General features: G+C 44.5%; 1 protein-coding gene across 1 annotated transcript in view; it reads left to right on the top strand.

The window, feature by feature from the left end:
* The window catches only part of LOC133537433 (rho GTPase-activating protein 42-like), a 195,990-nt gene that overhangs the window by 77,414 nt on the left and 101,198 nt on the right, over positions 1-17,378 (top strand). Inside the window, exon 4 of the mRNA XM_061878439.1 lies at positions 2,011-2,082. Coding sequence (XP_061734423.1) covers positions 2,011-2,082 — 72 coding nt within the window. The remainder of the gene's footprint in view (positions 1-2,010; positions 2,083-17,378) is intronic.

Consider the following 17,378-nt stretch of genomic DNA (forward strand, 5'->3'; position numbering starts at 1 on the left):
CTGTTTCTTTATTTATGACAACAAAGTACATTCAAATATGTGTACTATTTAAATGCAACTGTATAATAATAATATGAGGAGATTCCTCATTTCAGCTCATATTCATATCCTGTTAGGGCGGCCATAACTGCCATTTGGCCCAATGAAAACCAGTTTGACGCCTGATTCATACACCTTCTCACCACAGAAACCAGTTTGACACCTGATTTACAAACATCACCACAGAAACCAGTTTGACATCTGATTCACACACCTCACCACAGAAACCCGATTCACACCTGATTCACACACCTTCTCACCACAGAAACCACTTTGGCATCTGATTCACACACCTTCTTACCACAAAACAACAGTTTCACACCTGATTCACACACCTTCTCACCACAGAAACCACTGTGACACCTGATTCACAAACCTCACCACAAAAAACAGTTTGACACCTGATTCACACACCTTTTTAACACAGAAACCAGTTTGACACCAGATTCACACACTTAAGCACATAAACCAGTTTGACACCTGATTCACACACCTTCTTAACACAGATGCCAGTTCAACACTTGATTCACAAACTTTCTCACAACAGAAACCAGTTTGGCAACTGATTCACACACTTTCTCAACACAGAAACCAGTTTGACACCTGATTCAAACACCTTCCCACCACAGAAACCAGTAGCGACACCTGATTCACACACCTTTTCACCACTGAAACCAGTTTGATACCTTCTTACACAGAGACCAGTTTGACACTTGATTCACACACTTCCTCACCACAGAAACCAGTGTGACACCTGATTCAAACACACTAACCACAGAAACTAGTTTGACACCCGATTCACACACCTCACCACAGAAATCGGTTTGACACCTGATTCCCACACCTTCTCACCCCAGAAACCAGTTACACACGTGATTCACACACTTTCTCACCACAGAAACCAGTCGGACACCTGATTCACACACATTACCATAGAAACCAGTTTGACACCTGATTCACACACCTTACCATAGAAACCAGTTCAACACCTTATTCACACACCTCACCACAGAAACCAGTTTGACATCTGATTCACACACCTTACCACAGCAACCAGTTTCACACTTGATTCACACACTTTCTCACCACAGAATCCAGGTTGACACCTGATTCACACACTTTCTAACCACAGAAAACAGTTTGACACCTGATTCACACACTTCAGCACATAAACCAGTTTGACAACTGATTCACACACCTTCTTATCACAGATACCAGTTTGACACCTGATTCACACACTTTCTCACCACACAAACCAGTTTGGCACCTGATTCGCCCATCTTCTCACCACAGAAACCTATTTGGCACTTGATTCGCCCACCATCTCACCACAGAAACCAATTTGGCACGTGTTTCGCCCACCTTCTCACCACACAAACCAATTTGGCACCTGATTCACACACCTTCTCACCACGGAAACCAGGTTGACACCTGATTCACACACTCTCTCACCACAGAAAACAGTTTGAAACCTGATTCACACACCTCACCACATAAACCAGTTTGACAACTGATTCACACACCTTCTTATCATAGACACCAGTTTGACACCTGATTCAGAAACTTTCTCACCACACAAACCAGTTTAGCACCTGATTCGCCCACCTTCCCACCACAGAAACCAATTTGGCACCTGATTTACACACCTTCTCACCACAGAAACCAGTTTGACACCTGATTCAAACACGTTCTCACCACTGAAACCAGTTTGACACCTGATTCACACACCATGTCACCATTAAATCTATTTTGACACCTGATTCACACACTTCCTTTCCACAGAAACCAGTTTGACACCTTATTCACACACACTCCAACCACATAAACCAGTTTGACACCTGTTTTACACACCTTCTCATTACAGAAACCAGTTTGACACCTGGTTCACACGTTTTCTCACTACAGAAACCAGGTTTGACACTTTTCTCACCACAGAAACCAAGCACTAAGATCATATATGTTCTTCTGCAGATCCAAAATGCAGGAGAGGTCTTGATCACGCCCCTGGAGAGGTTCCGCAAGGAGCAGATCGGCGCAGCCAAGGTAGGACCACACAATTAACTTTGCGGGTGTAAACGTGACGGTGTGATGTTGGCATATGAAGAGAGGCGCTGGTGAAACATACAGCAAACATTGCATGTTAAATGTTCCCATCATTAAAAATACTGTTACTCAGCACTCGAGGATAAGAGTTACTTGTCAACGAGTTAGTTTACATCAGGACATAAACTGATCAAAAACATTTACAGTAAGAATTTTTTTATTCATTTGTTTTGAATACATGAACTTATATATTTTGTAAGCAAGTCGTACTTCTTAAACAATTGCATGAACTAATATATAGTGTAAACAAGTAATACTTCATAAATAAATAAATCAGTGTATATATTGTGTATCCAAGTAGTACTTGATAAATAAATGCATGAACTTATTATATGTTGTGTATCCAAGTAGTACTTCATAAATAAATACATGAACGCATATATTGTGTAAGCAAGTAGTACTTCATATATAAATACATGGACATACATTTTGTGTAACCAAGTAGTACTACATCTGAGTCTCATTTTCATTGGAGTAGTGCTTTTTCAGAACAATTCACCCTGTCACCACATGAGAACAATTCACTTTGTCACCACATGAGAACAATTCACTCCGTTAAACACACATGTACAATGCACTCTGCCGCACACATGAGAAAAGTTCACTCTGTCACCACATGAGAACAATTCATTTTGTCACCACATGAGAACAATTCACTCTGTCACCACAAGACAACAATTCACTTTTTCACCACATGAGAACAATTCACTCTCACACATGAGAAGAATTCACTCTATCACCACATGAGTACAATTCACTCAGTCACACATATGAGTACAATTCACTCTCACACATGAAAATAATTCACTCTCACACATGAAAACAATGCACTCTCACACATGAGAACAATCCACTCTGTCACCACATCAGTACAATTCACTCTCACACTTGAGAGTAATTCACTCTGTAACCACATAAAAACAATTCACTGTGTCGCCACAAAAAATAATTCACTCTGTCACACATGACAAACATGTATTCTGTCACCACATGAGAACAATTCACTACGTTACCACATGAGAACAGTTCACTCTGTCACCACAAAACAACAATTCCCTTTGTCACCACATGAGAACAATTCACTTTCTCACATGAAAATAATTCACTCTATCACCACATGAGTACAATTCACTCAGTCACACACATGAGAACAACACACTCTCACACATGAGAACAATCCATTCTGTCACCACATCAGTACAATTCACTCTCACACTTGAGAGTAATTCACTCTCACACTTGAGAGTAATTCACTCTGTAACCACATGAAAACAATTCACAGTGTCACCACATGAAAATATTTCACTCTGTCACCATACAACAATTCACTCTTTCACACATGAGAACAATTCACTCTGTCACCACATGAGTACAATTCACTCTGTCACCACATAAGTACAATTCACTATATCAACATATTACTACAAGTCACCCTGCCACACATGAGAACAATTCATTTTGTCAACACATGAGAAAAATTCACTGTGTCACCACATGAGTACAATTCACTCTGTCACCGCATGATAACAAGGTCCTCTGTCACCGCATGAGAACAAGTCTCTGTCACCACATGAGTACAATTCACTCTCTCATCACATGAGAACAATTCACTCCATCACAAACATGAGTAAAATTCACTGTGTCAAACTATGACAGAAATTAACTCTGTCACACACGAGTGCAAATCACTCTGTCACACACATTAGTACAGTTCACTTTGTCACCACATAAGTATAATTCACTCTGTCACCACATGAGACCAATTCAATCTGTCACCACACAAAAAGAATTCACTCTATCACCACATGAGTGCAAATCACTCTGTCACACACATTAGTACAGTTCACTTTGTCACCAGAGAAGTACAATTCACCCTGTCACACACATGAGAACATTTCACTCTGTCACACACACATGAGTAGAATTCACTCTGTCATTAAATGAGTGCAATTTAGTGTCACCTCATGGGTACAATTCACTCTGTCACCCATGAGACCAATTCACTCTGTCACACACGGGTACAATTCACCATGCCACCACACGAGTACAATTCACTCTGTCACACATGGGAACAATTCACTCTGTCACACACAAGTACAATTCACTATTTCACCACATGAGTACAATTCACTCTGTCACACACATGAGCACAATTCACTCTCACACATGAGAATAATTCACTCTGTCACACACATGAGAACAATACACTCCGTCACCACATGAGAACAATTAATTCTGTCACCAAATGAGGACAATTCACTTTCTCATCGCATGAGAACAATTCACAATGTCACCACATGAGAACCATTCACTTTGTCATACACAGGTGTACCATTCACTCTGTCACACATACGACAACAATTCACCCCGTCACACAAGAGAACATTTCATTTTAAAACACACATGAACACAATTCACTCTGTCACACACATGACAACAATTCACTTTGTTACACACATGAAAACAATTTACTCTGTCACACACATGAGTACAGTTCACTATGTCACCAAATGAGTAGAATTCACTTTATCATCACACGACAATTCACTCCGTCACACACGAGAACATTACACTTTGAAACACACATGAGAACAATTCACTCTGCCCCACACATATTAATTCACTCTGTCACACACATGACAACAATTCACTCTAGTCACACACAACAACAATTTACTCCGTCACATACATGAGTACCATTCACTCTGTCACCCCATGATCGCCAAGACAAGTCACAAATGAACACATGGATGAGGGAATGACTGATGGCCAGTGATTGTCAACCACAAACTGGAGCAAACTTGCCCAAGCAGGTGGAGAACATTTCAGATGTCCAGTGGGATACATTCTGCTGGTCTTTAACAAACTATTGTTTCTTTCAGTGTTTGCTATTTTATTTATTTATGTATTTAATTGAATTAGGATGATGCATATTCATCAACATAGAGCAACGATGTAAATATTAGCGCAATGGCTCATTTTCATGAGTTGTCCTAAGGCGGGTTAGTACAGTAAACATGATAGAAAAGAATACATAAATCACAAGACATTACAAATGACAAACAAACCATAAGCACATACCATGGACAAAAAAACAAAACAAGTGAATAATCTAATAGTTCGTGCATGTCTGATGAGTTTTCAAGCTCTGTTTCAGTGCACTTTGAAATGTTCCATGACTCACCATTTGGCCAAATGTAGTCCTGCTATTTATTAATACCATCTATCAAGTGAGGGAGAGCAAGTTTATTTAGAACTCTAAAGATGAGGCAAACAACCATTAATATCTGATACTGATATAAATCCAAAATATTATACTTACTTCAAATGTTACAATAATGGTACTTTAGAAGCATTTTGTCTAGATTTGTTAGTGTCCTCTTGAAGACAGACTTCAGGATATTGTCTGAGGTATGTTGCCCAGCAGTAGTTTATGTGGCTGAATATCACACCACGTTTTGTAGTGAGAGAAGGTCTCATGTGGTTACAATTCAACTTTGTTAAATGTTTCATTTTCTTAACACGCTGCTTGAAATTGAAGTTGGAATCAAAGACTACACCAAGATATTTCAATTGTTCTACCACATCTAATCTCTCACCATTGCCTAGCACAGATGGTTGTTGACAACTGTACATACTACTTTACATAAATCCTGGTCAAGCACAATGCCTCATTCCATTGTTATGCCGATGATGTTCAGATCTACTTACTTCTTAAGGCCACAGGACAGGTCGCAGACAGTCAAGCCACTGCTTAACGGTCTGACTGACATTAAAAAGAGCAAGACCGAGACCATCATCTTCGGCGAAACATCTCCAGTCTCGTTTGTCAGTGCTCTAGGTCCTCTGGGTGTAAACATCCGGTCCTCCGTGAGAAATCTCAGAGTGATTTTCGATAGTGCCTTCAAATTCACAAAAACAGGTCAGCTCAGTGGTTAGTACCAGCTTTTACCATCTCAGAACCCTAGCAAAGACCAAGGCCTATCTCTCCCAGAGCGACCTGGAGACTGCTATCCACGCCTTCTTCACACACCGGCTAGACTACAACAATTCACTGTACGTTGGCATTGATCAGGCATCACTCCGCCGTTTGGAGCTTGTACAAAACGCGGCTGCCCGTCTCCTCACCAGCACCAAAAAACGCGAGCACATCACCCCAGTCCTGGCGTCACTCCACTGGCTCCCTGTCCGTTACCACATTGATTTTAAATTACTTTTAATTGTTTTTAAATCCATAAATGGTCAGGCCCCACAATACCTGACCGAGCTTCTGCATCATCACACCTCGTCTAGAGCCTTAAGGTCAGCTGACCAATTGCTGTTGGTGGTCCCTAGATACAGGCTAAAAACCAGAGGGGACAGAGCCTTTTCCGTTGCCGCCTCCAAGCTCTGGAACAGCCTTCCCCTCCACAATAGGTCAGCCCAGAGCCTGGTGGCTTTCAAAACCCTTCTTATGACCTACCTCTTCTCGCTGGCCTTTGATCTGAGCTGATTCTGCCCACTAGACCACCATTTCTAGTTCCCCCCACCCCTTCACTTTAGTTTTAATTTTTCCATTTGTCGCACTTTTTATTACTATGATTTTTATTTAGCAAATGTTTAACTTTTTATTAGACCCCTTTTATTGTATTGCTTTTTGCACTACTTTGTTCAGCTCATTCTTTGTTTACGCTCTTTTTTTGTTTTCTGTTTCTGTTGCTCTATGCTTTTTTAACCTGTAAAGCACATTGGTTCAATCTAAAAGTTGTTGTAAACGTGCTACATAAATAAAATTGACTTGACTTGACGTGACTGCCTAGAGAAAAAAATGTTTCTTTAGTGTTGAGACACAGACAAGAGTCTTGTGGGACACTGGCACCATGGCACCAGAGACAACTGCGCATGTTCTTTTTGCATGAATATACGAAACACTGTCATCAGCATATATCTGTACCTTTGCAGCTCTACACACGTCAGGTAGATGATTGACATACAGACTGAAAACAAGTGGTCCCAGTACTCAGCCTTGTGGGACAGGAGCTGATTTGTACATTTTTAACACCTCTCTCGAGCTATGCCGCATGCCGTCCTGCTTTAAGACCTCCACCATCGTTCCTGTCCCCAAAAATCCCCGGATAACAGGACTTAATGACTACAGGCCGGTGGCGCTGAAGTCTGTGGTCATGAAGTCCTTTGCGCTTGGTCCTGCCCCACCTCAAGGACATCTCCGCCCCCCTCCTGGACCCACTGCAGTTCGCCAACAGGTCTGTGGATGATGCAGTGAACCTGACCCTCCACTTCATCCTGGATCATCTGGACTCCCCAGGAACCTACGCCAGTATCCTGTTTGTGGACTTCAGCTCTGCCTTCAACACCATCCTCCCTGGACTGCTACAAGATAAGCTCTACCAGCTCAGCGCGCCCAACTCCCTCTGCAGTTGGATCAATGACTTCCTGACCAACCTAACACATCACGTGCGGCTGGGGAAAATTGTGTCAGACAGTCAAACCACAAACACTGGTACTGCTCAGGGCTGCGTACTCTCCCTCTGGCTTTTTTCCCTGTATACAAACTGCTGCACTTCCAGTCACAAGTCCGTAAAGCTGCTCAGGTTTGTGGACGACACTACCCTCATCGGGCTCATCTCGGATGGCGATAAGTCCGTCTACAGGAGAGAGGTGGACCGGCTGGCGTCCTGGTGCAGCCTCAAAAACCTGGAGCTGAACGCCCAGAAAACAGTGGAGATGATCATGGACTTCCGGAAAGTCACAGCCCCACCATCCCCCCTCACCCTGATTGACTCGCTCACCCCTGTCTCCATTATGGACTCCTTCCGTTTCTTGGGCACCACCATCACCCAGGACCTCAAGTGGGAGCCGACCATCAGCTCCCTCATCAAGCAGGCCCAGCAGAGGATGTACTTCCTGGGGCAGCTTAAGAAACTTAAGGTGCCGACCGAGATGCTGGTGCAGTTTTACTCAGCCATCACCGAGTCCATCCTCACCTCCTCCATCACGTGTGGTTCCCCGGCCCCACAGTGTGAAATAAGAATCGACTGCAGCACATCATATGTGCTCCTGAGAAGGTTATTGGCTGGAAGATCCCATCCCTCCAGGACCTGTTCTCCTCCAGGACCAGGAGGCGTGTTGGTCGGATCACAGCTGACTCTTTTCGCCCTGGACACAAACTATCCTCCCCTTTCCCCTCAGGCAGGAGACTACGGTCCATCCGGACCCACACCTCACGACACCTGAACAGTTTTTCCACTCGGCCATCAGGCACAATAACAATAACAATATCTGATAGCTCAGTTACAGCTCATTTTATTACCTATTCTGTGTTATATGTGTTTTATGTTGCACAATTGCACCATGAAAAATTCCTAATTCATGAACCCGTTCTCAAACAATTGTGACGCTTTGCTGGCATCGTGGTGTGGTTTTGTTCTCTCGAATGATGCAGTCGGATAGGACACAGTGTGAAGGTAAGAAATGAAGATTTATTATCACTAACAAAATAGACTAGGAATAAAAACACTTGCACAAGGCACTAAAGACAAAACAAACAGAACTAGCATGGGAGCTAGAAGGAACAAAAAGCGCTAGCATGTGAGCTAGGGACAAGCAAACAGAGGAATAGCGTGAAGGCTAATGAATACAAAACGTCTTTACCACAAGCGGGGATAGCGACGTCACCTGTTGCATCGAATAGCAAACTAGAATCTGAGGTCGAATGAACAAAAAGGGCAGGCTTAAATAGAGGGGATAATCACAAAGCAGGTGCGCGTGAAAAACAAAAGGCAGGTGACACACATGCGTAACTATGGAAACGGAACAAACAGGAAGTGCCACCAGGAACTAAGGATGACAAACTAACCAGCCAGATGTGATACAAAACGGAACCAAAAACCAGAATATGACATGATCCAAGCAGTGGATCATGACATAAGCCCCCCCTTAAGGGACAGATACCAGTTGTCCCAAAAAATACTTTGAACGCCGCTGCCGCAGAGGTCTTGGCGAGCGACCTCGAAGAAGGCGAGGAGGACGACCAGGGCAAGGCCACATCCGTGGCCGATGTGGAGGTGGATGCGCCCGGCGAGGAGGACAGCCAGGGCACGGCCACATCCGTGGCCGACGTTGAGGTGGCCGCATTGGCGCCGTCGTCATGGCGGGCTGGGAAGCTACAGACGAAGCCGGCGCTGATGCAGCAGACGAAGCCAGCGCTGGTGCAGCAGATGAAGACGCCGCTGTTACCGCAGACGAAGCCTGTGCGAGTGCTGCAGCCAAAGGAGGCCCGAGTGCACCGGACAAAGCCAGCGCTGAAGCAGGAGATGAAGCCGGCGCTGGAGCAGCAGCCAAAGCAGGCCCACGTGCAGCAGACGAAGCCAGCGCTGACATAAAAGATGAAGCCGGCACTGGAGCAGGAATTGGTACTGTCGCCAGCCGAGGTGCAGGCACTGGTGCCAGCTGAGGTGCAGGCACTGGTGCCAGCCGAGGAGCAGGCACTGGTGCCAGCCGAGGAGCAGGCACTTGTGCGAGCCGAGGTGCAGGTACTTGTGCCAGCCGGGGTGCAGGCACTGGTTTCAGCCGAGGTGCAGATGCTGGAGTAGGATCCAGCCTTGAGTCCAGTGCTGGAGTGGGATCCAGCTTGGAGTCCGGTGCTGGAGTGGGATCCAGCATAGAATCAGGTGTTGGAGTGGGATCCAGACCTAGACTAGGACTCAGACTAAGACTTGGACTCGGACTATGACTATGACTATGACTAAGATTATGACTCGGACTAGGACTGTGACTAGGACTATGACTAAGATTATGACTCGGACTAGGAGTCAGACTAGGACTGTGACTAGGACTATGACTAAGACTCTGACTAAGATTGTGACTTAAGATAGGACTTGGGCTAGGACTAGCTACAGGCACAGCTAGTCTCGGTGCCGGTGGAGGCGGCCTAGGATGAGGTAGCGGTTTGGCAGGCCGGAATACCGGTGGAGGAGGACCCGCCGGAGGTTGCGGTCGGGCTGGAGGTTGAAGCTTGGCTGGGCACAGCTGTGTTACCTCCGTAGCACAGCTCCCAGCACTAGCCCCCCCTCAAAAAGCGTATGCCAGACGCGCTCCTCGTGGTCAGAAAATGTCCGTAGGGGTGGGTGGAGGGAGGTCAGGAAAGAGGTAGACTGGGTGGGAGCAAAAGTCACTGGGGGCGGAGCCAAAGTCACTGGTGGCGGGATTTGAAAAACCTAAAACTGAATTTGAGACTGTAAACAAATGCCCTTAAGAAGTCTGATAGCTTCATTCAAGTCCCCTGTGGATGACTGAGGGAGTGAATTTCTTAAAAAAAATTCCTTGTCACCACTGTCCTCGAGAGACGTCAGCGGAGTGACTTCAAGGCTGCTGTATGTATGACTGACAGGCCAGACGGAGGAGACCATAGAAGGGCAAAAGAAGCCATTACCAGATATGTGCAGTGAGTCCTGGACGGGTTGAAGCTGGCTGTGTCCCGGAGGAAGTGATGGTGGGGTTAGCGCGTCTCTGTCGCAAGACGAAGCCTTTCCCCGCGACTTCCGCCTTTGCTTATGCGTGCGAGCGGGGTAAGAGAGAACATCACCGGACAGGGTGATGTTCTCCTGAAGGAGGCAGTCAGATTGGACACAGCGTGAAGGTAAGAAATGAAGATTTATTAACACTAACAAAATAGAATAGGAACAAAACACTTAAACAAGGCACTAAAGACAAAACAAACAGAACTAGCATGGGAGCTACAAGGAACAAAAAGCGCTAGCATGTGAGCTAGGGACAAGCAAACAGAGGAATAGCGTGAAGGCTAACGAATACAACAAGTCTTTACCACAAGCGGGGATAGCGACGTCACCTGTTGCATCGAATAGCAAACTAAAATCCGAGGTCGAATTAACAAAAAGGGCAGGCTTAAATAGAGGGGATAATTACAAAGCAGGTGACACAAATGCATAACTATGGAAACTGAACAAACAGGAAGTGCCACCAGGAACTAAGGATGACAATTTAACCAGATGTGATACAAAACGGAACCAAAAACCAAGTAGCAGATCATGACAACTATGGCAATAAAAACTATTCTGATTCTGATTAGCTTCCTAGAGTCACTGCTAAGACAGGGAAGGTTGTCTATACAATCTTTACATTTGCCTTATTTTATAAACTTGGTTCAGATTTCGTTGACACTTTTAAAAAAGTTATTAGAGCAAATCTCAACGTCCATTTTTTCCAATACATTCGCCCAATTTAATTGCTCAAGTGCAGTCTTCGGATGTTGCTGTACATGTTTTGGCATAGGATCACATTTTTCTCCATGTGGTTGGGGGCTGCCTCTTCATTTTTCTGAACAAAAAATGAAATTATGTTTAAAAAGACCAGATAGGAGATCAGATATCCTCACGATTCTTTCAGGGTTTTTTGTAAAAAAAATTGATTAATTGTTGTTTTGAACCTCCCTCTGTGCTGGTACCCTCCGTTTGTGCTGGTACCTTCCCCTGTGCTGGTACCTCATCAGTGGTGGAGAGGCTTACGTATCTTGATGACTCTTGAAGGCTATACCGGTCGGGATTTCACACCTCTAGCAGATTCTATCATGCAGGGCAGGTTTCTGAGTGGAGGTCACATAAAAGTCAGCGCCTGTCGTCCAGGTTGGGGGTTGGGCATGAGGTTAATGACCTCACCCTGTTAAACAAAAACTCTGTTGCAGAAATGACGAGAAGTAGCCATTCCAGTAAATTGCGGCAAAGAAGAGACGGTATGTCCTTGGATGTATCTATGACAGGTCCGGGTGAAATCCAGCAGGAAGCCCGACCCCTGATCAAACTGATCTTCAATGCCAAGACTAACACCAGAGTAGGCACCTGGAACGCACGCACACTGCATCAGTGTGGTCGTATGGACCAGGTGCTGAAGAGCATGAAGGACTATCACCTGGAGATCTTAGGAATTAGTGAAAAGAGGTGGACAGGACAGGGGCGCCTCATGGTTGATGGAGCGACCGTTCTCTATTACGGGAAACAACCCCACTATACGCCTGGAGTTGGCATCATCCTCTCCAGCTGTGCAGCACAAGCGATGGTGCGATGGAAGCCAGTGAACAAATGCATCATCACAGTGAGGCTCTAAAGTAACGATCATACAAGTCAATTCCCCAGACAAGGACGCCTTCAACGACCAGCTCCAGACCGTGCTCGAAGAGATCCCCTGCTACAACACCAAGATGCTGATTGGGGACTTCAACTCACAGCTGGATAATGACAGAAGGGGCCTAAGCACCACACTGGGACCACACGGGTCTGCAAGCGCCACAAACAACAGCGGGGAGAGATTGCTGATGCTAACCACCACCAATTGTCTTACTAGAGGAAACACCTTCTTCAAGCATAAGAAAATATACAAGATGACCTAGGTTTCGCCTGGTGGCGGGACCCGAAATGAGCTAGACTCCATCTGCATCAAGACAAGGTGGCATTCCTAACTGTTAGACATTTGGTCCTACAGGGGTGCAGATGTAGGTTCAGACCACTTCCTTGTGGTGGGTAAAATCAGGCTGAAGCTGTAGAAGGTGAGGAAGGTGCTGCCCAAAAGACCTTAAGCAGTGGACAAGTTGAAGAACACCAACATTTCAGAACGTTACTGTGAGGAATTGAGGAGGAAGTTTGAAGAATGGCAACATCTTTCAACCATTGAGAGGCAGTGAGGCCTGTTCTCTCGTGCCATTTCTGATGCTTGGGCAAAAGGAGAAATACCAACAAAGAGAAGTGGATAACAGACAAGACATGAATTGATAGACATTGATTGATAGATGAAAGAAAGATGGCCAGGGTAAAAAGAGAACAGAAAAGGAAGCTCTGCATTTGAGGAATGGAGGATGAGGAGTACAGGCGCTTAGGCAGGGAAGTGAAACAGAGCTGCAGGAAGGATCAAAGGTGTTGGCTGGAGGAAAAGGCAAGGGAGGCACAGGAGGCAACAAAGAAGAAGCACACAAAAACCCTGTACAGGATTGTGTGGGAGCTATCCAGCTCCAGGAGCAACTTTGATGTGCCAGTCAAGAGCAAGGATGGCAGAACACTTCTGACTGACGGAGAGCAGGAGGCAAGGTGGACGGAGCATTTCAAAAGGTTTGCAACGATCCAACTTCGCCCATGCTCTTCACTTTTGACCAGGAAACAACCGCTCCAACTCTCAACATTACTTCAGATGAGATACTTTGCCCAAGCATTTCTGATGCTTGGGCAAAAGAGAGATACCAACAAAGAGAGGTGGATAACAGACGAGACATGGATTGATAGACATTGATTGATAGATGAAAGAAAGATGGCCAGGGTAAAAAGAGAACAGAAAAGGAAGCTCCACAGTTGAGGAATGGAGGATGAGGAGTAATGGCGCTTAGACAGGGAAGTGAAACAGAGCTGCAGGAAGGATCAAAGGTGTTGGCTGGAGGAAAAGGCAAGGGAGGCACAGGAGGCAACAAAGAAGAAGCACACAAAAACCCTGTACAGGATTGTGTGGGAGCTATACAGCTTCAGGAGCAATTCTGGTGTGCCAGTCAAGAGCAAGGATGGCAGAACACTTCTGACTGACGGAGAGCAGGAGGCAAGGTGGATGGAGCATTTCAAAAGGTTTGCAACGATCCAACTTCGCCCATGCTCTTCACTTTTGACCAGGAAACAACCGCACAAACTCTCAACGTTACTTCCGATGAGATATCCGGGACTGAGGTTGCCAGAGCAATCAAGAGCCTCAAAAATAACAAGGCGCTGGGATATGATGAGGTGACAGCTGAGCTGTTGAAGCACGGTCAGGTGGTTGTTGCGGTGAGCCTCATTTGCCTTTTCAACATGATTTGGCATGCTGATGAGGTCCCAGCCGACTGGAGACATGGTGTCTTTGTTACGCTGCCTAAGAAGGGAAACCTCGGGGACTTTAATAACTGGCGGGGCATCACACTGCTGTCTAACCCTGGCAAGGTATTCTGCAGTGTGATGCTGTACCTAAAGCACGAGGTGGATATAATCTTAAGGGAAGAGCAAGCTGGCTTTAGGAAGGGCAGGTCCTGCTCCGAGCAAACCTTCACACTTCACAACATCATTGGACAGTGCAAAGAACATCAGATACTCCTCATAGTCAATTACATCGATTTCAAGAAAGCCTTGGACAGCATCCACCGGGAATCACTGTGGCAGATTGTCCAGCTATATGGCATACCACCAAAGTATATTAACATCTTCAAGTCGCTGTACCACAACTCTATTTGCAGAGTCCAAACTAACGACAGCATAACCAATGACTTCGACATTGTGACCGGTGTGAGGCAGGGTTGCATCCTGTCGCCATTGCTGTTCAAAATTGTCATTGACTTTGTGATGAAGAAGACCGCCACAGGGGCGCACTTTGGCATCAAGTGGGGAGGGGGCAGATTAACCGACTTAGACTTTGTGGATGACCTGGCTCTGGTTAGCCATACTCAGCGTGCACTCCGAGAGATGACCAACAATCTCCATGAGCACTGAGGAAAAGTTGGACCGTACATAAGCCAAGAAAAGATCCAGGTCATGGCCGTTGGACAAATACAACCCTTTTCACGAACATGACATAGAGTATGTTGTTGACTTCACCTATCTTAAAGGTAATAGCTCAAAAACAGGGGACATGGAGAAAGACAACAATAACATAATTAGCAAAGCTGCAGGAGTGTTCCAACGGCTCAGAAACATCTGGTCGTCCAAAGCCATCACAACGGCCATCAAGCTAGGCCTCTACATGTCAGTGGTCATACCAACAGCAACCTATGCCTGTGAGACGTGGAAGAAGACAGCCAGTATCACCAACAAGCTGGGTGTCTTCCATGCCTTAGATCCATCCTGAAGATCTCCTGGAGAGACCACATCTCCAACGAGGAGGTGATGAAAAGGGCAGGTGTAGCGGCACATTGTCTCGAAAAGGAAAAGAAGAATGATGGGGCACGTACTCCGACTGCCAAGAGAGAGACCGGCAAGTGTGGCAATGGACTGGATTCTAGAAGGTGGAATTAGGAAGAGAGGGAGAACAAAGAAGGCGTGGAGACAGACAGCCAAGGAAGACCTACGGAAGATGGCTGTCAGCTGGCACGGAGCAAGAAGAGCCTCCAGAAACCGGAGAAAAAGGAAGTGACTCGTTGCCCAATGTCCCAATAGGAACGGGAGGAACTAAGTCTAAGTTGTTTTGGATGTGTTTGTTATTCTTGTTGGCCCATTTACCATCTGTGTTAGATAGTATTTATCAGCAATTTGTTTCAGCTTTTTTCTGTCTCGCCTGCTGTCCCAGTTGATATTAAAGTCACTCATTGAAATGATTTTCCTTCCAGGAACTGCATGGTCTCAAGTTGTCCTTAGCAGATGGAGGACGGTACATTAAATGACAGTGCTGAAGACAGACCAACTTCAACCTCTAACGGCCAGCTTATTGCTTCACATTTAAAATTGTTTCTAAAATAGACCTTCCTTCTTTTCTGTATACATTGTAGTCTGGTATATTCACAGAGGTCAAGCAGCTTTCAGATAAAGCAAGTATATCAATATTAGAGTCACTTAACAGATGTTTTGTATTTGCCCTCTTTTGTTACCAATGTTGATATGGCCCACTAACATTCCCTTTGGTTGTGATCCTGGATCCCAGATGACTTTTGCATTATTAAGAGTAATGTTTTAAGAGGTATTTATGTATTATTCTTTTATAAATATATAATTATTATTATTATTATTGTTATTAATAATATTATTATTAGGAGTAGTAGTATTATTATCATTATCATCCATTATCATCATCATTATTCATATTATTATTTATATTATTATTATTTATATTAGTGTTATCAACATCATCATTATTGATCTTATTACTACTATTATTATTACTATTGTTAAAATTCTTATTATTATTTTCTAGTCATCATCTTGCCACACTTCTCATAGAATGGTAATGTCTAGCTTCGATGTTTTAGACTTAGACTTAGACAAACTTTAATGAACCTCAAGGGAAATTGTTCAAAACAGTATCTCAGTTACAGTGATGGAAAGTGTAAGGATGGAAAGGACAATGCAGATTTGTGTTCCTCCTGGTGATGTAATGAAATGGAATGTGATGAAAAACGTTATGCACACGCACGCACGCACACAAACACACCCACCCACACCTACCTACTTGGGTCTGTTGCCATGGCGACATGTAGGCCCAGTAACAAGAGTGTGTGTCTCATTAGGACCACCAAGGTCCAAGTATTCCCTCTGTGTGTGTGTGACATGATGACGTCCTTGATGGGCTGGCCACAACATTAGGCACACCTTTCATCTCACCATCTTCACCTGACCTTCTTCATTCCCGCCATCCTTGTGTTGTCATGGTAACGACTTTCTGCTTGTGGCCGTGGGGAGGCGCCGGGCAGAGAGCACGACCACATAAGTCCATCTGTGAGGTCACAAACGTTGAAAAGAGATGGTAAATGGCAGCAAACATCAACGTCCCTTTGTTTGTTGGTCTTGTAAATGTTTTTGTTTGTTGTTACCATTTTCTATATATTCTAATAGACATTTTCTGGCCAGTGATGTCCCAAACGTTTGTGTTGTTGCTTGTCTAACTATATGTATATACATATACTGTAGTTATATATACAAACCACGTTTCCATATGATTTGGGAAATTGTGTTAGATGTAAATATAAACGAAATACAATGATTTGCAAATCCTTTTCAACCCATATTCAATTGAAGGCACTACAAATACAAGATATTTGATGTTCAAACTAATAAACTTTTTTTTTTTTTGCAAATAATAATTAACTTAGAATTTCATGGCTGCAACACGTGCCAACGTAGTTGGGAAAGGGCATGTTCACCACTGTGTTACATCACCTTTTCTTTTAACAAGACTCAATAAACGTTTGGGAACTGAGGAAACTAATTGTTGAAGCTGTGAAAGTGGAATTCTTTACCATTCTTGCTTGATGTACAGTTTAAGTTGTTCAACAGTCCGGGGTCTTGTTGTCGTATTTTAAGCTTCATAATGCGCCGCACATTTTCGATGGGAGACATGTCTGGACTGCAGGCGTGGCAGGAAAGTACCCACACTCTTTAACCACAAAGCCGCGCTGTTGTAACACGTGGCTTGGCATTGTTTTGCTGAAATAAGCAGGGGCGTCCATGATAATGTTGCTTGGATGACAACATATGTGGCTCCAAAACCTGTATGGACCATTCAGCATTAAT

This window comes from Nerophis ophidion, linkage group LG18, assembly GCF_033978795.1.
Source record: "Nerophis ophidion isolate RoL-2023_Sa linkage group LG18, RoL_Noph_v1.0, whole genome shotgun sequence".
Classification (NCBI taxonomy): domain Eukaryota; kingdom Metazoa; phylum Chordata; class Actinopteri; order Syngnathiformes; family Syngnathidae; genus Nerophis; species Nerophis ophidion.